At 39.2% G+C, this 23,641-nt stretch overlaps 2 protein-coding genes and 2 non-coding genes across 7 annotated transcripts in view; 1 reads left to right on the top strand and 3 right to left on the bottom strand.

The window, feature by feature from the left end:
* Positions 1-3,145: 3,145 nt before the first annotated feature.
* On the bottom strand, positions 3,146-6,105 carry EEF1B2 (eukaryotic translation elongation factor 1 beta 2). Its single transcript, XM_045806573.2, has 7 exons — positions 6,020-6,105; positions 5,647-5,793; positions 5,088-5,210; positions 4,330-4,456; positions 3,993-4,059; positions 3,457-3,582; positions 3,146-3,347 (listed from the first exon to the last, which is right to left on the bottom strand). The coding sequence occupies exons 2-7, from the start codon at positions 5,724-5,726 to the stop codon at positions 3,193-3,195; spliced, it is 678 nt and encodes a 225-aa protein (XP_045662529.1). The 5' UTR covers positions 5,727-5,793; positions 6,020-6,105; the 3' UTR covers positions 3,146-3,192.
* On the bottom strand, positions 3,711-3,843 carry LOC123798350 (small nucleolar RNA SNORA41). Its single transcript, XR_006781266.1, has one exon. It is a non-coding gene; the product is annotated as a small nucleolar RNA SNORA41 (small nucleolar RNA).
* On the bottom strand, positions 4,137-4,215 carry LOC123798348 (small nucleolar RNA SNORD51). The gene has a single exon (XR_006781265.1). It is a non-coding gene; the product is annotated as a small nucleolar RNA SNORD51 (small nucleolar RNA).
* Positions 6,106-6,240: 135 nt separating the features above from the next.
* Positions 6,241-23,641, top strand: part of NDUFS1 (NADH:ubiquinone oxidoreductase core subunit S1) — a 29,854-nt gene continuing 12,453 nt past the window's right edge. Inside the window, exons 1-14 of one of the 4 annotated variants that reach the window (XM_045806571.2) lie at positions 6,266-6,396; positions 6,481-6,557; positions 9,562-9,626; positions 10,348-10,439; positions 12,385-12,492; positions 13,198-13,274; positions 13,930-14,011; positions 14,101-14,231; positions 14,672-14,857; positions 16,513-16,647; positions 17,717-17,831; positions 18,592-18,737; positions 19,443-19,571; positions 20,500-20,629. In XM_045806571.2, coding sequence (XP_045662527.2) covers positions 9,566-9,626; positions 10,348-10,439; positions 12,385-12,492; positions 13,198-13,274; positions 13,930-14,011; positions 14,101-14,231; positions 14,672-14,857; positions 16,513-16,647; positions 17,717-17,831; positions 18,592-18,737; positions 19,443-19,571; positions 20,500-20,629 — 1,392 coding nt within the window. In that variant the 5' untranslated portion in view covers positions 6,266-6,396; positions 6,481-6,557; positions 9,562-9,565. Of the gene's footprint in view, positions 6,397-6,424; positions 6,558-8,076; positions 8,102-9,561; positions 9,627-10,347; positions 10,440-12,384; positions 12,493-13,197; positions 13,275-13,929; positions 14,012-14,100; positions 14,232-14,671; positions 14,858-16,512; positions 16,648-17,716; positions 17,832-18,591; positions 18,738-19,442; positions 19,572-20,499; positions 20,630-23,641 lie in introns of those variants that run through there. The other 3 variants (XM_045806570.2, XM_045806572.2, XM_087862650.1) reach the window with 3 other exon arrangements.

Below are 23,641 nucleotides of genomic sequence, written 5' to 3'. Positions count from 1 at the left end.
CAGTCTTCCCTGACCCTCTGAACTTTTGGATTACTTGTTTAATCACAAAATGACTAATTTTTAACAATTTTATGTGTGTTCGAGCCACCTCCCTATTGTAATTCTCTTAACTCTTCTTTTGTATTTTTATAGCTTCTAACATAGTGACACTGAATGAATCATTTTTAATTCCCACACTGTTCTCAGCCTTGTGTAAGGGATGCCAAATAGGAAAAGTAAGTACGGTCTGAGTTGCTGTAATCATTTATGGAGCATATGAAAAAAAAAAAAAAAAGCTGGCCTCTTTTATCTTTTGTTAATACTCCAAAGCCAGAAACAAACCAAAAAAATCTCTCTCTGTGTCTGCCTATGCCTTCAGAGCCTGTTGGTTCAAAAACAGGTTATTCAGTATACAGGCACACAGGCAAATGTGGGCATTGCTTAAAACAAGAGAAAACTGAAAGCAATCTAAAGCTCCAATAAATAGACTGGTTAAATAAGATATGAGACAATGGATTATGTAACTGTTAGAAAACGAGAAAGCTTTGTAAGTACTGACATGGAATATTCAAGATATAATTTCCAAGACATCCAAGTCTATTTTTATGGACAAAGTAAAAGGTGCAGAACAGTTTGCATGGTATGCTACAATTCCTTCACGCATATGCTCACACTAGCTCTGGAAAGAGCTAAGAACCTGTTGGCATTGGTTGCTTTTATGGAGCTAAACAAGAGGCCTGGGCGAGGGGGAAGGGGAGGGACAATACACAGAGACTTTGCCATATAACCTCTTGTTTGGAACTATGTGACTGTATTATCAATTTTTTAAAAAATAAAATTAAAAGATACCACTAAATATATTTATGTGAGGCTGTGGAGTCAAGATTTTTAAAGTCACATGCTTCATTTATCATTTTAAGGTTTACAAGACAGCTGTGGTTTGAAATGACCATTCTAAATTTTTTAACTCCTTTTACCTTTAACTACATTTTTAATCAATAGTTTCTATCGTTTTTGTTAATACTTCTCCCAGCTATTTGGTGCTCAATCCCTTTAACATGTAGATCATTGTGAGTGATTTGGGGCTACTATTCACTAATTGCTACATCTCGATCCTTCCATGGCAACATTTCCAGAATCCCCAGGCTCTGGTTCTACAGAAAATGAAGTGCTGCCCTCTGCTGGCTCTCACGACGCTTACAACCGGAAAGTTTCTCATGACGTTGGAAATACTGCTTAGTGAAGATGATCGTAGTCATCAGAACATACCTGTACCGATTAAATAAATTTTCTCTCAAATTTAAACATTTCCCACATTTAGGGTACTCTCCCATATAAAGAAAATCAGATTGAGAGGTAAAGAATAGCACTGTCTGGTTTGGCTAGGATAATTCCGACCTCAAACAAATCATTTAATGTTTGGTCTACAGATTAGAGACCACAAAATAAGACTTTTAGAAGTCAGTAATTCTTGGGGCAGCTGGGTGGCTCAGTTGGTTAAGCATCCGACTCTTGATTTCAGCTCAGGTCTTGATCGCAGGGCCTTGAGTTCAAGACCTTCGTTGGGCTCCACACTTTGGTGTGGAGCCTACTTCAAAAAACAACAAAAAGCTGCCTTCACCTACTTACCGGAAGCACTACCTTATTATTGAAGTCCCTTCACCCCAATAGGTTCTGATACCCAAATCCAAGTAAAATGTCCCACTCAGTCCCCTCCTCCACCCAAGCCAGGTTTATGAACCACAGCCTGGGGATCAGTTACTTGTATAACCTTCCTGTGACACAGCGCTACTCAAAAACCACATTCTCAAAAACACAGATCAAGCTCTCTCTCCATCAGGGCACCGGGGTGGCTCCGTTGGTCAAGCATCTGCCTTCTGCTCAGGTCATGATTTCAGTGTCCTGGGATTGAACCCCATGTGGGGCTCCCTGCTCAGCAGGGAGTCTGCTTTTCCTTCTCCCCCTCCCCCACTGCTTGTGCTCTCCCTCTCAATCTTTTTTTTTTTTTTTTTTAAGATTTTATTTATTTGACAGAGAGCTTGCACAAGCAGGGGGAGCGGCAGGCAGAGGGAGAGGGAGAAGCAGGCTCTGCAGAGCTCCATCCCAGGACCCTGGGATCAAGACCTGAGCTGATGGTAGAGGCTTAACCGTCTGAGCCACCAGGCGCCCCTCAAACAAAAACTCTTAAATTAAATGAGCTCTCCCTTAACAGTGATTAAGAACAATCTTCAATTTGCGATACTTGCTTTGACAAATGGTAGTCATTTTAGGGTTTTGAGAGAGAAGCACAGAAATGCAGTGAGGGGCAGAGGGAGAAGCAGACTCTCCGCTGAGCAGGGAGCCTGACACCAGAAGCCCCCCACCCCCGGGGTGTCATGACCTGAGCTGAAGGCAGACACCCTAACTAACTTGAGCCACCCAGGCGCCCCAATGGTTAAAATAAATTTTGGGAATTCTTCAACCTAACTTCCCTCCTCTAGGTTAGGTGTCCTTTAGTACAACCCACCTCCTATCGTATTGCTTTCCAGTAGGATTTTTCAGTCTGGAGTAACTCCCAACTTGAAGATCCTAACTGAAAACAAATTACTTCATCTGTCATTGGTCCATCTCAACATTTTTTTCCCCCCAAATGTTTCATCAACTATTCCAGCAAACAAAGGACATTCACTGTGTCCAGTTAATCCTCTTAAGCACTTTACATGTATTGACCCATTTCTCATCATTAAGATAGTTCCAACATTTCCATTGTGGAAAACCAGCCCGGGTATTACTTTGTAATTCCTTGCAAAAAGCCCAAGGTCTGAACCATTATGAATCTACAGGGCTAAAAATTAGTTGAAATACTTGATTCAAAATTTCCACAAGTGAAGTTTATCTGATTTCTTTTGAAAACAAAGCAAATACGAAACTTGAAATAGTGTGGTAAAGCGGTATCCTTGTGCACTGGGTATAGAAACTATAGCAAGATTGAGTCCATTTCTATTAATTTGTTTATAAAATCTACTCAACACCTACCTGTATTCATAGTATTTGATAGATATTTTCCTCCTTTTTGGGCTAAATATCTAACGATGCTGACCCAAATTTATTTTTATGAATTATATTATCCATTGAATTTCTTCCCTCAAGATAGAAACCACCCTATGTAAGAGTCAAGAGCCAACAGTCGTCTTTTAAGGTTTTATTTAAGGGCAATGATCTATGATGTAGATTTCAGATCTTATTAAAAGCAGCCACGTCCATGGACTGCACACAGTCCTCGAAAGCAGTGATCCGCTCCTCCAGCATATCTGTTCCCACTTTATCATCCTCCACTACACACTGAATTTGAAGCTTTTTAATTCCATACCCCACTGGAACGAGTTTTGCTGAAAAAAAATCAAGAAAAATCTTAGTCAGCAAAGTCCTATTGATTAACAAACACTGTAACTATGTGACTTCCAGATGGCACTCTCAAAAAGCAAAGACTGAACTCACAAGAGCCCCAGACCAAGCCGTCTGCCTGAATGCTTCGGACGCACTCCTCTAGTTTTGCCATATCTGTCTCGTCATCCCAAGGTTTCACATCTAATAATATGGAAGACTTGGCAACAAGTGCAGGTTCTAAAAAATGGTACAACCAGTATTCAGACACTCAATTATGTTTTTTCATTTTAGCTGAAGACACTTCTAAAACCTTAATGTTTCCTAATGGATCATCTCCACAGCCAAACAAAACTACAGAATACATCTTATGTTTGTTACTCACATGCCCACTTTCTGTTGTGCTAAGAAAGAGGTGTTTAATTGTTTAACAGTTTCTTTCCCACAGAGGAATGCCACAACTGCTACGGCAAGAACAGCTGCAGACCAGTAGCTGTGGAAGTTTTACGAAGAACCACCTATACAGGCTTATAAATACTGACCTAGTCAATAAATGCGGAGGCAGTTACTTTGGAAATCAAGCTTCAAAAAAGATTACTCACATTATTATGAAATGAAGTTAAAGCAGCACTAATTATAAAATGACCTACTTTTGGCTTTCTTTGACTCATACTGTGCAAGGCGTTCCTCTCTTAGCCTCTTCGCTTCTTCGCTTTCCTACAAAGAAAAATTAAATGTTTCACAAAGCTGGTTGTTCTTCAGCTTAAAGTTAGTGGAACCATCACAACAAAGACCAGTTTTATCAGAAAAAAGCAAATCCATCAGGAGCTCAGCCGAAAGATGGTGATTTGATTTTATTCATCATGTAACCAGTGAGAATTTTTGAAGTCAGGTAGTGAAGTGGTGAAACCAGAATTCAAATCCAGGCAATTGCACCACAGAGCCTATGATTAAACTCACTGATACACATATTAATTTATGCCATACCTCCTCATCATCAGATCCAAAGAGATCAATGTCATCATCATCTTTACTATCTGTAGCTCCACTTCCTGTGGTGTCTTCCACGTTAGCAGGGCCATACTTGCCCAGAGCTTTCTTCACTCCTGGAAGGCTTGAAAAAAAACTCAAGTTCAACCACCACTAGGTCAGTATGTCCTTTTTCAGACAGTACACGAGAACTTGTTTCCATCACTATTTACCAACAGATCCCTTTTGTACTAAGAATTTACCCCTAAACACTCCCAGGTAAATACTTTTGTATGTTTAACTCCTCACCCAACAAACATTAGTAGCATGTGAGACATTATATTCAATACTCACTATGATTTACTCTTTCAGTATGAATATTTCTGTTTGAGATTTCATTAAGTATGCTCAGTTCCATTCTTAGTGAACTGGAGTCCACTTCCCCAAACTTCCACCCTTGTTGGCAGTTTCAGAAGAATGGCCAAGGACTGACTGAATGAGCCACCCTCTCACCCCAGAGGTGGGCCCCCCAGGTCAGGGTCGAGGCACATTGTCAGGGCACTGTGGGGAAAAGTTGAACTGCTGTTGTCCATGTTCTACCTGTTCTGTGAAAAAATGGAGGACTTCAGTCTCTTGGCCTTCTAAAGTCACAAAGATAATTTAGCTTACAATATCCCAAACAAAACTAACGTAGCCTGGGTCCAATTTTGTCAGGTGAAAATCCGGAGTTTAAGCTTAGAAAGCGTTCTGGTCTTCAAATACAAAGGTAATTTTACCTGGCCTTTTCCTTTTCGTAAGACTTGATGTGATTATACCAACGGAGGGCATGATATAAGTCGGCAGGTGGGGGGCCGGAAACTGCTTCAAATACTGCCACGTCTGCTTGTGATGGCACATACCTGCCGAGGTTACAAAAATTACACACGCCTTTAAGAGACCATGTACAAACCCAGCAAATAAATGACAAACGCCACATCCATCAAACTAATTACTGTGAACTGGCCCATTTGCTACTGGGCAACCTAAGCTGCTGTATTTATTTTTTTTTTAAATAAGGTCAAGATCAGGGACCATGTGTTTGGTTTTCCGCCCTACCCTGGGAATCCCTGCCACTTCGTGGACCTCCAAGTTGGCAATCTCTGACGGAGGCCTATAGGCTTACTTTCACAAACCGAGTGAACAAGGTGGAAAACCTGGCTGAATCAAGTCAGTGGAAAGAAAGCACATGTTGGCCTTGGCCCCTCGCAGCCCGGCTGCCTTTCCCCCAGGGGCGGCAGAGGCCGCGCCACGTGGCCCGGCCGCAGCGACCCGGCCCCAGCCCGGGCCCGTCCTCACCCCTCGATGTAGCTCTTGTCCGCTAGGTAGTCGTTCAGCACCTGGAGGCCGGCGGGGCTTTTCAGGTCTCCAAAACCCATGGCGTCGGCTGATCCTAGGAACCGGGCGGCAGAGAAGGAAAAGAGCGGAGGAACTCGGCGCCTAGCGCTAAGAGGAAAAAAGGGCCGCAAAAGGCCGGAAAATGCCTTATATAGAGACGGAGGCGTTTCCCTCTGCCGCACCGGGTCGAAGGTTAAGGGTCAAAGTACGTTAATATCCTCACTCCTCCACGCAAAATTCGGGGGCTCTGAACTGAACAGCCCACCAATGATCTGCGGGTCTCTCTTTGTGTTTAGAAATAAATTAATAAAAGGGGTATTTCTTAAATTAGTACCTCCGCAGACCCGGAACACTACAGGAATCGCCCCTCGAAGCGCCGGAGATGACCGAAAACGCTCGGCCCCAGGCTCCGGACTACTTCCGGCGGAACTGCGGTTCCAAACTGTCTACTAGCTCCCCCCCTGCCCCCGCCCCCTCCAGGCTGCGCGCCCTCCGCCCCGCCCCCTGTCCTCCTGACGGAAATTGCCGAACTCAAGCTGAGCGGAAATTGTCGAATCTGGGGTTTCTAGTCCCTCCTGGCTTCCCGTTCTCCAGGCCCGGCGGGCGAGGTTAGCCGGGGCCGCCATATTGAATAAGCCTAATCCGGCCTCCAAGGGGGTTGGTGCTGTACAGACAGTTCTGCAGAGCGGCTTCGGCGGCTCCAGGGAGAAGGTGAGGCTGTGATAGCGTGAGGAGGCTGAGGTTCCTCTTGCCATAGGAGCTGATTTCTTGACGAGACTGTTTCTTTTGGCCCAGGTGACTCATTCTACTCTTGTCCTTGACTGGGCGCCACGTCCCACCCCGCCTCCCCCGGAAGCCCCTAGGGCCGGCAGGTGAGGGCTATTGGCCATGGTCCCCCGTCTCTTGGAGCGGAAAGCAGGTGGAGAACCTGGAGGCCCTGGGAGCGCTGGCCCAGAGGCAGACTTGTGGGTGACCTTCATTCTGCAAGGGAAATGCAGGACATTCCCCTTTGTGGAGCGGAGGGCGTTTTGTTCCTTGGGAGAGGACGTATGTCAAGTGACTTAGGCCTAAAGACTATTTCCCCCTCAAGTTAACATATACTTGGTACAGTCCACTGTTAAGCAGCTATTGCCTTAGCAACCATCCACACCTCTGGGTTTTGTTGTTGTTGTTTTGTTTTTGTCCATTGAGTGTGTGGGGCAATATTTTTTATTCCTTTCCCTGGTGGGGAAACTGAGGAAAATGATATTTAAAAAATTCGCCCAAGGTCGCACTGCGAATGACATAGCTGCGTTGTTTAGTTATGTTGGGATCTAATGCATGCACCGTAAGACCGTGGGTCAGACACAACTCTGCTGCAGAACGATTTGAGGTCATTGAAAATGTGCCGTGAACTTTCTGATGAATAAACATCCAAGCTGTTTCCTTAGGGAATGTTCTTTTTTCCACCGAATTGCATGTGCATCGTTATCAGGGTGTTACAAGGCTGTGAGAGCATCTACACTTTTTAATTCCAGGGAAGTGGAAGTTTCCGCCAGAGATTTGAGATAGAATTCATTTAGCGAATAATTATGAACAAACTAGAAATGGTTCCACGAAGAAGAATAAAATGGGTGATATGACTGGGAAGTAGTTAGGAAATTTAAGATAGGCTGATCCAGGAAAGCCTCCCTGAGGAATGTCTTTTAAGCCCAGATTTGAAGGACAAGAAGTCAGAAAGCTCTGAAGGTAGAGCATTTCAGTCTGAGGCCACAGCCTGTGGGGAGAAGGGAGAGGCTGTGGGGACAGTGTGGAAGCTAAGAGACAGACTTGTTGGGGGGTTATTTAATTGTCCAGGCAAGATGATGGTGGCATGCAGTAGAGTGGTACATTTGGAGACAGAAAAGTGCATGGATTCAGCATATACGGTGAGGAATGTGGAATATTACTGTTCTTAACAAAAGAAGTGTCCACTCTAGTTTTAGAAATCATTAACATTTTCCCATTTAGAAATGACTATTTCCGTTCCTATGTGGTAGATAAATATGTGTAAAGTACATTTTAAAGTTTTGTAAAACTGTCTTCTGTTGGGACTACGCACTCTTCCATTTGATGCCAGATTTTCAAGAGACAACCTAGTTCTGGTTGATTTCCTAGCTAACGTGGGCAATACTTTAAGATTGTGTTGGAGACAAAATAATAGTAAGAAAGTGTTTACATTGTATGAAATACTGATTGTTGGTTTTCGTCTGTCATTATTCTAATTCAGCAAATTCAGATTTACCTTTATATTATCAATAGAATTTAATAAGACAGATGCTACTCCTTTTGGAACTTGGTGATAAGATTATTTGGTGGTTATTTTTTCAAGGGCTAGGTCTTCAGAAAAGGGAAATGAGGAAACTGCACCATTTCTCTTCAAGGAGCTTACACTTTAGTAGGTATTAAAATTGATTACTAATCTATAATTTAGTAGGTGGAATAATAAAGTTATATACACAGTGTGTGCTGATGATACAGAGGGAGTACCAAGGAAGAAGACTTTGAAACTGATCTTCAGTGGATAGTACTGTCTGAACTGAATTTAGATTTAATTGACATTTTTTGAACTCCTACTAATAATGCATAGCCTAGGAAGTATCGTTTTCTTCCTAATCAATAGGTAAAGAAGCAGAAACTCGATTTACCAAAAATCACTCACTTGTAGGTGATAGACTTCATGTCTGCAAATGTAGTATCACAGATTCTGAATTAATGAATGTTATGAATTAACTAAAGTCTGAATTAATGAAATTTTCTGTTATACCTCTTCTGTAACAAGTTTGTGAAACTTCATGCTTAGAAGTTAGGTGTACTGACTATCTTCTACTCTCTTTGCTTTTGAAAGTCATTACGTTGATACATTCAGATCACATAATTTCCATTTTTAGAAGTTCTAAGTGAAAAATTATAATTTAGATGCTTAGCCTAGACAAAAAGTTCAGTGCTTAGCCCTTATGATCAAGTGAATAGATAAAAACTCTTAAAAGTTCAGATAACTTTTCTGTTTGCTTATGTATATCTTTAATTGGTGTTATTTATATAATTCACTCCCATTTCTTTTAGTAATTCAATGAACGTTTATTATGGGAGACTCTCCTGTGCATTGTAGGCTGTTTAACAGCACCCTGGCCTCTACCCACTGGATGTCAGTAGCTTTCCCCCAGTTGGCAACAGTGTGTCCAAATGTTGACAAGTGTTCCCTGGGAAGCAAAACTGTCCCTGTTTGAGAGCCACTATTTTAGAGCTTACTGTGTACCAGCCTTGGAAATAGGCACTGAAGATAGAAATATTCAAGAAGTTCATAATACAGTGAGGGTAGAACAGACATATAATTGCAAATCTGTAAGATAAATGTACTACGCACAGAAAATGGCACTCCAGACCTTTAAAAGGCTTGGACTTGTGAGCCAGCTCAGAATCTCAGGAATATTTAGTAGATAACAGCTTAGAACATAGAATGTTAGAATGAGTAGTGGTGGGAAATGAAGGCAGGAAGGTAGATGTTATTTTACATAGCATTAATGGTAAGCTCACTGTTGTTCGAGTTTATTTTACTTACATAGTAGTGTTTTACATTTGATCATTTGCTGTTAGTTAAAAACAACACAAAACTGCCCTTTACATAGATTTATATACCAGCCTCTCCTTAGCTCCTTGACATTGTACAAGTAAGTTAATCTCCTGAGACTGGGTATTCTCATCTTTAGAATTGGAGGGAAAGCATCAGGACTTATGAATGTTCAAAGTAATAATGTTTGTGAAGTGTTTAAAATTTATGAACTATTACCAAAAGGTTTGTGATTAGGGTTTTATTTTTTCCTAAGATAATATAACTCTTCTTTGTTTTATTCTTAGCAATATGTTAAGGATACCTCTAAGAAGGGCCTTAATAGGCCTTTCTAAGTCTTCTAAAGGATGTGGTGAGTATTTTTTTTTTATTTGCACTTGCGGGTAGTGGACTTTCTATCTTTGTAAATTCATTAGTTTATGGAATGTTTCTTGAAATACACTAAACTGTCATTTGTTTTAAATAAATAGAAACGAGTCACTCTAGTCGAATAGAATAATTTTTTAAAAGATTTATTTATATATTTTAGAGAGAAAGAGCACATAAGCAGGGGGAGGGGCAGAGGGAGAGAATCTCAAGCAGACTCCCCACTGAGCACAGGGCTTAATCTCACAACCCTGAGATCATGACCTGAGCCAAAATCAGGAGTAGGCCACTCAACTGACTGAGCCACCCAGGCGCCCCTAGAGTAATTTTTTAAAATGAAATTTAACGGTTTATAGAAGGTGTCATGAAATAGAAAGTAGTAGGAACTGCCTATCAGTGTCAGAATGGAAAAAGCAGTCATGCTGCTTTTGAAAAGTGGTATTCCCATGAACATACTTTCACTGGTATTAAAAGTTTGAACTTAAGCTACCATTAAAAGTGGATAGCCATATTCTCTCTGGTATTCAGGATTGGAAAAGCTTTTGTCTAATTCTGTATTTTGTAGGTTTGCATCTAGAGAAATAGAGGGGAATAGTATAAAATGAGGAGTAATTTTAGGCTTGTAGGGTTAGACTCAATCCATCATCCTCTGCTATAATAAATTTAACTCTTAATTTATTTCTCATCTCAATATTTTTGATGGTCAGTTCGAACAACTGCCACGGCAGCAAGCAACTTAATTGAAGTATTTGTGGATGGTCAATCTGTCATGGTGGAACCAGGAACTACCGTCCTGCAAGTAGGCATATGTTCTAATTCTTTATTTTTGTATGTGTTCTGGGGTTTTTTTAGAGAATATCAATTTATTTCCTTTATACTGTTTATTTACTTGTAAAAATTTTAAGATTCCTTGAGAAATGCTCATAAAAGAACTACAGATAGTAAAATTATATGAAAATAAGTTGGACTTAAAATCTTAGCATTTCAAAGTGAGCTATCATTTATCTGTTTCTGACTTTCTTAGTGAATTATGGTAGTTATTTTGTTTCAGTTCTGCTTTTCAAGTAAATACTGCCTAGAAATTTGAAGTTACCAAAAATAAATTATAAGTTAATATAGGTAAGTTTGGGGAAAAGGTAATCTTTGTTGTGAACCTGCTTGATGCTTTTCACTTCATGTAACTTCTCAATTTTTAGTAATATTTCTAGGACTGTGTCCTACAAAGCAGGTAAATGGAGGGTAGTACGTTCTTGAATTAATGCCCTGAATATGTAGTTTCTCCAGATTCCTTCAGAACTAACAGAGTTGGTCAGAGAAGTGATGCTTCATTCCATCTGTGAGTTATCAAAAGCTAAAATGCTCTTTATTCATGTTAGCAGTAATTTCTAGACTATCTGGCAGGCACAGTCGTGCAAACAAGAATATAACAGAGGTATGTGTTCAAGGTACAGTGGAGAGTATTTTTGCCAGGTATAGGAGGTGATAGAGATGTTAGGGGTATCTCAGGTGGTCGCTGAGGAGATCTTAAAGGATAAGTAAGTTTATATTTGGACAAAGAAGCTTCAGATAGTTTGGTAGAGAGGTCCAGTCATGAAAGAAAATATATGTTCATGCTAAAGAGCTTAGAGTTTGATCCATCAACAGTTTTCGTGGCAGTTAAACAGTATGGCAGTGACTGTAGAGGATATTGGTTTGGTGAGAATAACAAGACTGGTGGGAGAGACAAAGGAGAAGTATCTTGCATTATTAGAGCAGAAAATGAAAGGCCTAAAACAGTAGCAATGGGAATGATAGTAAGAGGATGGATTCGGGGAGAGTGAGATGTAGATAGATCTTTAGGAACAGTGAAGAGCAGGGGAATTTTTGTGTGGTTTCTGTTTTTTTTAGCTTATTTGGGGATGTATCATAGGAGACAGAAATAGGTTGAGTTTTAACTGTCTGTAAAGCATACACATGTGCATGCTTATTTAAGTCTAAAGTTTGGAGAAGTGGTCAGGGCTACAGATGAGGATTTAGATATAATCATCATCTGGAATGTGAGCTAGTATGAAGGTTGGGACAAGATCTTGGTTGTTACTTACTATACCCTCTGCATCTAGCACACAGGAACATTAGAATTTGAGGAAGTTGCTTTAGAGTAAGGGCTAAAGATGGAAGAACTAACCCCAGGGGAAATTTGAATAGGTTTGTAGGCCTCGAGAAGGAGGAGTGATAATTAGGAGAGCTGGACTAATTTCCCTTGGTAGGCAAATGGGAACTAAGAAGAGCTTCCACCACAGTGGGAGTATGAGTCCTAGGTGGGGTATATGGAGCCAAATATAGAAGCAGATCATAGCCAGCTAGACAGTGTGAGATGGAGTCTGATCCAAAGGAGGAGAGCTAAGCAAGGAGGACGTCCCAGTATGAAACCACTGGGACAGAGTTTGAAGGGGTATCTTTGTGGACAGTGGTTTAGAGTGGAAATGCGGAGTCAAACCTTCAGCACAGTCTGAGGGATTGGTTCATTCAGTTTCTTCCACATGAGGTGTGAGTATGCTGAGGATTCTTAAGGAGGCAGCTTCAGAGCAGACGGGTAGGAATCAAGAACAAAGAAGAAGGGAAATCTCTTCAGAAATGACTGAATGAAGGTATAGATAGAAGTAATAATGTAGGTGGGGATGACTTTTTTTTTTTTTTTGTTTTAGGCAAGATAAGGATAAGGTTAGGTTATTCTAATGCAAAAAAATGTTTACTTTGTCTTCTAGGCTTGTGAGAAGGTTGGCATGCAGATACCTCGATTCTGTTATCACGAAAGATTGTCTGTTGCTGGAAACTGCAGGATGTGCCTGGTTGAAATTGAGAAAGCTCCTAAGGTACTTGATACCTAAAATTCCACACCATGCTGTAGAAGTTAGAAAACTTTAAATCTTGCAGCAAACTTTATTTAGAATCATTGTTGTAGTGGAGAAACCTAGTCCTGTTTAATTGTATCTAGAAATTTATTTTTTCATGTGCAATTAATTCTGTTCATTTCAAAACTGGAAATGCATTGATGAAAGTTCTTTATAAATGCAAGCACTATATAACTATAACAGATTTAGAAATTAAAGGTGACTTCTCATACCTGCCAGTATTTCCAAACGGCTAATGACCACAGCTAGGATGTGGAATTGCCAAGCAGCACATTGAAAGCGCTTCTGCCGTTCCATTTTCACTAGGGAAAGGAATTGTAATGAAGAGGTTCACTTCCAGTTTAATTTCATTTTGTCTCATACTGTTTTAATTCAGTAGTACCTGCTAATCAAAACATAGTTATTTGATGTTCTGTTTCAGAGTCTCTATATAAAGTTGCTTTAACTGTGAGAATAGAATTTAGAAGTATGATGTCTTACTTTTTTCTAAGAGAAATTTAAAGTGTTGGGTTATCATATTGTGAATATGAAAACTGAAAATTTGAGTCTTGAAAAGTACTGTTCTTTGTTTCTTTTCAGATGTATGACTTAATGTTTTTATATGTTGGGTTGCTTATAATTACAAGTAAATATAAGTACTTAAAGATTTTTCCATTGAAATTCCAGGTTGTAGCTGCTTGTGCCATGCCAGTAATGAAAGGTTGGAATATCCTGACAAACTCAGAGAAATCTAAGAAAGCCAGGTACTTTAATGTTACTTAGCATAGTAACTTTTGTTAGAGCAGAAAATTGCTCATTTCAGTATTTAGACCTCTCATAGATGAGAAATTCAGTAGCAAGCTCTGAGAAAGTTGTCATGTTCAGCTCATAGGAGCAGTGGAAATAAGTACACATTAAGGAGGTGAAGTCAGGTGTTTATGATTTTGAGTCTAGAATGGAATTAGCACTAAAAGCTCTTCTTTAGTAACTTGTTCAACTTGTGATGAATAGTGAATCTGGGGCTTATCAAACTGAGATTATTTCAGTAACATATTACTATACTATACAGGCATTGAATGTTATTTGTTTTTGCTGTGCATTTGTGTGGTTGTTTTTGTTCTGAAATAATGTGAATGTTTTCTGAAGACCATTTAGCAATTTTCTGTAATTTTGTATTGTTAAAAGTCATAATTTTCTAGGTTCTGTAATGATATTTTATTCCTAGACTTCTATAAACATTTTTTTAGATAGTGTGTCTAATACTAGAATGATGGTTGCATTGGCATTTCTGATAATCAATGTAAAATTAATACTCTCTGAAAGGATACATCTCTGAAGGTTATTTAGATAGCCTATATCCAAACCATTTTGAGTGTCAAAAAATTTATATCATTTTATATATTAAATTTTTCCATACAGAGAAGGTGTGATGGAGTTCTTGTTAGCAAATCACCCACTGGACTGTCCTATTTGTGACCAGGGAGGTGAATGTGATCTGCAGGTGTGTCGTCTAACTTCATAAATCTTTTTGGTTGTCTCAAGTTTTAATTTCACTAGCAGCAGTAGACTAACTCTCCTAATTTACTTAAGGACCAGTCCATGATGTTCGGAAGTGATAGGAGCCGATTTTTAGAGGGGAAACGTGCTGTGGAGGACAAGAATATTGGGCCATTGGTAAAGACCATCATGACTAGATGTATACAGTGTACTCGCTGCATCAGGTAATGTTTTTCCTTCTCTCTTCTAGAATATCATTCACATACTTACTACTCACAAATTTGGTGGAATAACAACACTAGAAAAAATGGCAACTTTTTTTTGGTGGTAGAAGAGGGATGTTTTTAATGTTTTCTGCATAAGCCAATAAAATGAATTGTTCACTTTCAGTGAATATCAACTTCCATTGAATTTACAAATCAAAATCTATAAGCATTAACTCTGTGATAACTTGTCGAGCTATACATGATTTGTGCAATTTTCTATATATGTGTTACACTGTAATTAACTTACAAGCAAACATTTATTCAAGGACTACGCTCAACATTGAAAATATACTCATGTCTTTTTAGTGTTTTGAAAATCATTATCTCTGTGAGCATAGATAGGAAAGGAGATAGTTTTGCTGGATTTGACCATTTGACAGTACGTTTTTATCTTGCAGGTTTGCAAGTGAGATTGCAGGAGTAGATGATTTGGGAACAACAGGCAGAGGAAATGATATGCAAGTTGGCACGTACATCGAAAAGATGTTCATGTCTGAACTGTCTGGAAATATCATCGATATCTGTCCTGTAGGTGCCCTGACCTCTAAGCCCTATGCTTTTACTGCCCGTCCTTGGGAAACAAGGTATTCATAGTTGTATTTTTAGACAATTTGTTTTTTGTCCTTTAATTGGCTACTGTTCAAAAAAATTTAAGATTCATGTTCTTCCTGTATTCTAATTGTTTTGGTCTGCTAAGTTTTTATGTATTTGCTTTAGGTAAAACCCTCTTACTGGAAAGGATAGGATGAACCTGTGCAAATTAATTACAGTTTTCTTGGAAATGAATTCCAAAGTACTGAACCACACAATTATTTTATTCACTTGTTCTTCCAAAGAGTAAAATTAAAATTGTCTTGATTTTTTAAGATTTATAGCTTCTTCTCATTGTATATTAAGTTTTCCACCATGTGGATATATCATGCTTTCTTTAGTCAATTCCTATTTTAGACATTTAGTTTGTTTCTGTATAGTTGTAAACCTATGATAAAAATTGTTATTGGGGTGCCTGGGTGGCTCAGTCACTTAAGCGTCCAACTCTTGGTTTTGGCTCAGATCATGACCTCAGAGTCTGCTTCAGATTCTCTCTCCCTGTCCCCCCAGCTTATGCTCTTTCTCTCTCTCGCTGTCTCTCAAGTGAATGAATAATAAAATCTTTTTAAAAAATTGTTATTCATAAATTTTCTTGTATATCTCTGATTTTTAACTAAACCGGGAAATGGAAGTTGCAAAAAGTTTGAATATTTTTAAGGTTCTAGAAACATATCATTAAATTGCCCTCCTGTTTTTAAACTTCCACTAGAGTATATGGGAGTATCTTAAAATTCTAGGTTTTAAACCATGTGTTTATGTATATAAAAGGATTAGGGGGATAGGGCACAGTACATAGCTGAGATGTAAGTAGAGATTTTTCTCTTTTTCTTCTGAGTCTCCCATAATGCAAGCAGAAAAGAAGCTTCCATCTCCACAGCCTACCTCAGCCTGGCAGAACCTGTTCAAGGTGGTAGGGAAGGGGATGAGAACAGGCCCCAAGGCACACCGCCGATTTCCACCTTTACGTGAAGTTCAGTAGTTTTGCATGCATAAAAGCTTCTCATGATGGTGTATGCCTTTGGTAGATTTCCAAAGTGGTGGTTTTTGTTAATTTTGCCTCGCTTTATTTTTGCTTTTTGTGGGGCGGATTTGTCAGGCTTTTTTAATCAGCCATACTTAGAAATCGTACCCTCTTGCTATTTATTTTGATAATCATATTTCCCAGATTTGGCCATTTGGAATCCTTACCATTGGCTTTTGTATTAGATAACAGTCTGTGAAGGTTTTTTGTTGTTGTTGTTGTTGTTTTATATTTTGTTTATTTATTTGCTTGCTTACTTACTTGAAAGAGCGCACAAGCTCATGCACGTGCGATTGCAGGGAGGAGCAGAGGGAGAGCGACTGAACATGACATAGAGCTCGATCTCACTACCTTGTGATCGTGACCTGAGCCAAAATCAGCAGTCAGACATCCAACTGACTGAGCCACCCAGGCGCCACTGAAGCTTTATTTTTACAGTAGGAATTTGTGTGAAGCAGTCAAATATAAGGATATTTTTTTTACTGCAGTTTGTCTGGATCCCATTATTTTTAGAAATTCAGAAAGGCAAGTCATTGTAAAATTTTTTGTTTTGGATAAACCGGGTAACAGAAACTTTGTCCTTATTAACAAAATCAGCATAGTAAATATATGTGTGTATTTTCTTAGAAAGACGGAATCCATTGATGTCATGGATGCGGTTGGAAGTAATATTGTGGTAAGCACAAGAACAGGAGAGGTGATGAGGATTTTGCCAAGGATGCATGAGGACATCAATGAAGAGTGGATCTCTGATAAAACCAGGTTATATGCTTCATTGTTTTCCTTAACTTTTGCAATTGATTTGAAGTACATTTTATGGTAATTTTAATTTTAAAACTGTTTTTATACTTGCAAATTAGTTAATAAATATAGACTATTGGAAAATCTAGACTGTTTATTTGGAGAATTGGACAAAACTAACAATAGTCTAGGTATATCGCTGGCTTTCATATTAACTTTAACAAGTATCCATCCTCTAATTTCGAAGCGGATTAAGATATTTATTCCAGGGGCGCCTGGGTGGCTCAGTCGTTAAGTGTCTGCCTTCGGCTCAGGTCACGATCCCAGGGTCGTGGAATCGAGCCCCTCATCGGGCTCCCTGCTCGGCGGGAAGCCTGCTTCTCCCTCTCCCACTCCCCCTGCTTGTGTTCCCTCTCTCGCTGTCTCTCTCTGTCAAATAAATAAAATCTTTTTTAAAAAAAAATTTATTCCAGTTCGTTCATTAGGGAAAAGAAGCTGAATGTAAGTTAGAGCTTGTACATCATAATTTTGATAAAATATCTAAAAGTATTCAAGTTTTTTTTTTTTAAAGATTTTATTTATTTATTTATTCGACAGAGATAGAGACAGCCAGCGAGAGAGGGAACACAAGCAGGGGGAGTGGGAGAGGAAGAAGCAGGCTCATACCAGAAGAGCCTGATGTGGGGCTCGATCCCAGATCGCCGGGATCACGCCCTGAGCCGAAGGCAGACGCTTAACCGCTGTGCCACCCAGGCGCCCCTAAATGTATTCAAGTTTTATAAATAAAAATGATTGGGCTTCTTCAGCTCAGATTTTTTTGTGTTGTAATTTTAGGGTTATTCAGGTAGCTGAAAACAAATTATAAGAACTCAAACTTTTTAGATGATATTTTAGTTGTAGATGATGTGCGTAAAGTGTTCATCTTCCAAAAAAAAAAACTGGAGTAATTATTTGTATCCAAGTATTTATCCAAGTATTTTGACACTTTAGCTGCTACTATATTTAAATAACATTTTTTAGATTTTAAACTTGAAAACTGTAGTTGCCTCTTTGGCAGGATTCCACAAATGGTGTCATTTCTGTTATCTAGATTTGCCTATGATGGGCTAAAACGTCAAAGACTTACCGAGCCGATGGTCAGAAACGAAAAAGGGCTTTTAACCTATACCTCCTGGGAGGATGCACTCTCTCGTGTGGCTGGAATGGTAAAAAATCGAAATATTGAATAAATAGTATTTGTGATTTTCAAGGAACATCTTTGTAGCAAAGTGGGGGATGTGTGTCTCTTCATTTCTTTCCTTTTATCAAGATTGCCTTTCATTTAACAAACATTTATTAAGAACCATATGCCAGATACTGTGCTGGAAGTAGGGATGTAGAGACCACTAACACATGTCCCTACTTCCCACAGTCTTGTAGTCGGAAAAGACCTACAGTCAGTCAGGTATCATGTGCTGCTCTGGGTAGTTGTACAGGAAATGATGTGTGAGAGAGCACATGGGAGGGGTGCCTATGAGGCTAGCATATCAACGATGCCTTCCTACATAAGGTGAATTAGGCAGAGTCCAAGAATGAATGCAACCTTGCCAGAGCAAATATGAAGGGAGTGGCTTTCTAGTCAGAGAAAGGCAATATACACAAAGGGCTTGAGGGAATGGTAGATACTTTGGAAGAAGTTGTATTTAACTATAATTCCCAGTCTTCATCCTCCAGACCTCATCATGAGGTCCCTTTATTTCTAATTTAAAGCAAATACTTTCCCTCCAAGCTGGTGGTAGTATTAGCCTTGGCGTCACATACACCTTTGCTTCTCACTTTTAGGTTAATAATTAGTGTAAACCTTTTTAGTCAAAAGTCCGTTGCTTTTTTTATACTTTAAAATGACTACTTTATTCTTTTGTTTTCTGAGCAGTGGTCTTTGCTGAATGGAGGTTTTTTGGTGATACCCTTTTCATCCATTTCTAGTTGCAGCGTTTTCAAGGCAATGATGTGGCAGCAATTGCAGGTGGCTTGGTGGATGCTGAAGCCCTAGTAGCTCTCAAAGATTTGCTTAATAGAGTGGACTCGGACACCTTGTGCACAGAAGAGGTCTTCCCCACTGCAGGAGCTGGGTGAGAACTGTGAAGCGAGCACCTAGGCCTGCTTTGTTGTTGTTGTTGCGCTGCTGCTGTTGTACAAGCTGTGTATAAATCATTACATCTGGTGCACCTCGCTGGTTCAGTTGGTAGAGTGGGTGACTCTTAATCTCGGGGTCCTAAGTTCAAGCCCACGTTGGTGGTAGAGTTTACTTAAATAAATAAATAAACAAATAAATAAGTAAGTACATCTGTGGCATCAATAAGTGATACATGACAGCTTGGATTCTCCAACATACCCACCAGTTTCTTTTCACATAGAGACCAAAGTCAAGCCAGGAACTATTGGAGAATCCCAGTTATCAATAACTATCTGAATGGCGCCTAGGTGGCTCAGTTGGTTAAGCATCCAACTCTTGATTTTGGCTCACATCATGATCTCAGGGTCCTGGGATCGAGCCCTGAGTAGGCGCCCCACTCAGCAGGGAGTCTGCTTGTCTCCTTCTGCCCCTCCCTCCCCCTGCTTCCACATGCACGCTGTCTCTCTCTCACTCTCTCTCTCTCTCTCTCACATAAATAAATCTTTAAAAAAAGATATGAAACTTTGATGTAATTTAGAAATACTTCATAAGACTTTTTTGTCTGGGAATACCATGGGTTTGTTGACATGAGAATATTGCATGGATTGTCATTGTGTATTAGTTTTGAAGTAAACCTGCATTTTTTATTTTGTGTTTCTAGCACAGATTTGCGTTCCAATTATCTTCTTAATACGACAATTGCTGGTGTGGAAGAGGCAGATGTTGTCCTTCTGGTTGGTACAAATCCACGTTTTGAGGCACCACTATTTAATGCTAGAATTAGAAAGAGGTTAGTAGTAATGTTCAGGGTTTTAAAATGTTCATATAATTATTTTAAGTCTGAAAAATGATTGTTTTAACTAATTCCTAATAGTGTTAGTGGGAATGAGATTCCAAAAGGTAATTGGAGTGCAGCTTTTAACAGGTCCGTTGCCTCCCTCTCCGCCCGCTGATCTTTATACTTTGTCCTCTTATTTCGAAATAATTCAAGATGCACCAGTTTGCCCATAATTTCTTTTATAATGATTTTTTTCCTGCTCATGATTCAGTCTGAAGTCAGTTAGTGTCATGACTCTTCAGTTTTCTTTTTTGACATGTTTTTTGAAGAGCACAGGCAGTTATTTTGTAGAATACCTCCATCTTTTCGTATCTTAGAGACTTAAGAACAGGTTGGTATAATTTATTGTCTATACTATGACACTTGAGAGTGAGAGGGGGAATTGTTAATGCTGCAGGATACAGATGAAAACCAGCACTGTCTCAGACAAACAGAATATATGGTCACCATGTTTGTAACTAGTTCTGGAAGAACTGGATCCATACTTCCCTGTCAGAATAATTATGACTGATGTAGTTTATTTTTATTAACTATATTTAAATCACCTTAATGGCTAATTAGGAGATAATTGACTCTGCTGTGTAAATATGGTAAAATAAAAATTACATATCATTTATTCTAAAATTAAAGTTTTTATAGCTTGCTTAGGGTTAGCATTCTTAAACAGCAAATTAATTCCTGACTTAACTTGGTGTGCATTTTCATAACACTGTTATTTTGAAAGGTACACAATAATATCTGTTAAGGCTAAATGTTCTGTGACTTGCTTTGTGCTTTTAGTATTTATGACATAAGTAAATGTAGCCCCTAGCATTGATGAGACTGGTGACTATGCTAATTTAGTGATTTAGCTCTAAAAACTGTGTCGTTTTTATTTCAGCTGGCTTCACAATGACTTAAAAGTGGCCCTTATTGGCAGCCCAGTGGATCTCACTTATAGTTATGACCATTTGGGAGATTCTCCCAAAATTCTTCAAGACATTGCTTTGGATAGCCATCCATTCAGCCAGGTGCTCTCATTTTATACTTTTGTTCATTTTCTAAGTAGTATTATTTTTAAGAGTTATTGTTTTTGTCATAGTATGTGATTACCGTTAAAAATTACGGCAACATTGGGGCGCCTGGGTGGCACAGCAGTTAAGCGTCTGCCTTCGGCTCAGGGCATGATCCCGGAGTTATGGGATCAAGCCCCACATCAGGCTCCTCCGCTGGGAGCTTGCTTCTTCCTCTCCCACTCCCCCTGCTTGTGTTCCCTCTCTCGCTGACTGTCTCTATCTCTGTCAAATAAATTTAAAAAAATCTTAAAAAAAAAAAAAATTACAGCAACATATTGAAGAAAAATGGAAAAAAGTAAAACATTATCCCAGGTTCCACCAACCCAAACAAGAATTTATTTTTTAGTCTTTTAAAGATTTTATTATTTTTTTATTTTTTATTTGACAGAGAGAGCAAGTGGGAGGACAAGTGGGAGGAACGGTGTGCAGCGAGAGGGAGCAGAGCAGGGAGCCCGATGCAGGACTCCATCCCAGGACCCTGGGATCCTAACCTGAGCTGAAGGCAGCCACTTAACCGACTGAGCCACCCAGGCGCCCCTGAACAAATATTGATGAAACATCACAATCATTTCTCTATTCATATGTAGAGCAAGATGGATGAATAGATAGGCAGACAAAAATGAGATAATATTATACATGCTATTTTTATGTACCAGAGTTTAATTTTACTTGAAGTTATCAGAAAAGAAATTCACATAAGGGGCCCCTGGGTGGCTCAGTCCGTTAAGAGTCTGACTCTTGATCTCAGCTCAGGTCATGATTTCAGGGTTGTGAGTTCAAGCCCTTCCAAGTTGAAGTGAAACTGAAGCGATTAAACTTTGAAGTTAAAGGAAACCTTTCTTTACTGCAAACGTTACTGTTCTTAAATTTCACTAGTCCTTTTAAAGACTTTTTCGTTACTGAGTACTTTATTTGCATTAATTTCTTTGCTGTCTGGTATTTATCGGTTTTTATTTACTTTTCCAAGAGAGTCTTGTAAGTACACTATTCGTTGAGTTCTTGCTTGCTTGCGAATGTCTGTTTTATTCCTGAAGAGAACCTTGGCGGAATACAGAGTTTTAGGGTCACACTTTTTCCTCTCTGAACTTTATAGACACTGCCTTTTGTTACTCTTCTACTGTGAAGAAGCCTGGTGTCAGTCATATTTTCTCCCAACCCTGTCCTCATTTTGTTTTTTTGTTTTTTTGTGTTTTTTTTTTACTGTCTAGATACTTTTTTTGAACCTTTATACTGGGTTCTTTATCTTTGAAATTTAATAACTTCAGGATATGTCTTAACTATGGTGGTTCTCTGTCACTTTTTTATGGGACATGGTGCACCTTTCGTTGTGAAAATTCAAGGTTCTTTTTATTTTAGTATTTGTGCATGTGTGGTGGAATGCTGATTATTAAAAATTTAAGAGGTTTCTGTTTTTCACGTAACAGTTCTGGAGGGTAGGCAGTTTAACAAATGTCCAAAGATGTCATCAACGAAGAACATTCCTTCTTGCTTTACTATCTCAGTGCCTTTGCTTACTCATGTGTGTTTGAGTGAGCTTCTCCTCATGGTTCCAAGATGGTATAGCCTTAGGTGTAATCAAGTGGTACAAAGCAGCTAAACCCAGTTCCTTTGTTTTGAATAGGAGAAACATTATCATGATTGCAGTGATCAAAAATTTACTTATTGAAAAAAATCCCTCTTTTCTAATTCCTGTCTCCATGCCCCAGAAAATGATCAGTGTTTTTCAGATGTTTTTTTCTATACTGGATTTAAATATATTTTCTGTTCATTAGTGGTGTTCTCTTCATTAAGAACTCCTAACAAAGGGCACCTAGGTGGCCCTGTCGGTTAAGTGTCTGCCTTCTGCTCAGGTCATGATCCCAGAGTCCTGGGATTGAGCCCTGCATTGGGCTCTCTACTCAGCTGGGAGCCTGCTTCTCCCCCCCCACCGCCCCTCCCTGTGCTTACGCGTGCGTGCCCTCTCTCTGTCAAATAAATAAATAAAATCTTTTTTAAAAAAAAGAAAACAAAAAAGAACTCCTTAAAAAAAAAAACAACTAAGCAGATATTGGATCCCCTTTTGTATCTTTTCTGTCATTTTTCCTTTGTTCTTTTGTTCTTTTTCAGTTTGTTTTATATGATTTACTATAGCCTCCTTTTTTTGTCCCTGTATTTAAGGTCATGTTTTATTTTGTTTTTTATTGTCTCTGGAATGGTGTTCATTTCTGATTTGTTTCTCTTCTAGTTTCCTGAGTTCTGTGACAAAAATCTCCTTCTGTTGTATAATACTCTCTGTCGTGTCACTTTTTTATGCTTTTTTTTTCATGTGAGAAAAAGTGTGTTTCTTATTTTCTCTAAAGCTATTGGAAACTGTTTTTCTGGGGTGCCTGGGTGGCTCAGTCAGTTAAGGGTCTGCCTTTGGCTCAGGTCATGATCCTGGGGTCCTGGGACTGAGCCCCGCATCAGGCTCCCTGCTTGGCGGGGAGCCTGCTTCTCCTTCTCCCGCTCCCCCTGCTGGTGCACTCTCTCTCTCTGTCAAATAAATAAGTAAATTTTTTTTTTTTTTAAAGAAAACTATTTTTTAAACTCTTCACATTTTCTTGGGGAATTCCCAAGGAGGACATTTATTCTCCTCTGTAGTATGTAGGCATAATTCTCATGCTCATTCTTTGATTTGGCCAGTTATTTATTGAAGAATGATATAGAGGTTGGTTAGGAGAGTGAACTCTATACTCTTCTGCTTTACTTTTAATTTTTTCCATCCTCCATTAAATCTTTGCTTTTGGAATGCACTCCCCTTTGGTTTTGGCATTCAGGGACTTAACTATGATTTAAAGCAGTGCCCTTAAAGTTTTAGGTATTCTGCATTGTAATCCTAGCGTTCATTGCTTTCCTACCTCTTCCTCCTTCTATAGAGCATGGTGAGTAGAAAGAAGACTATAGACATGATACTTGAGTGTGGCTTTTTCTGTTAGAAAGTACCAACTG

This window comes from Ursus americanus, chromosome 1 (genome assembly GCF_024610735.1).
Source record: "Ursus americanus isolate L20-20 chromosome 1, mUrsAme1.1.p, whole genome shotgun sequence".
Lineage (NCBI taxonomy): Eukaryota > Metazoa > Chordata > Mammalia > Carnivora > Ursidae > Ursus > Ursus americanus.
Note: the sequence above shows the minus strand (reverse complement) of the source record. Positions and strands in the feature narration are given on the sequence as shown.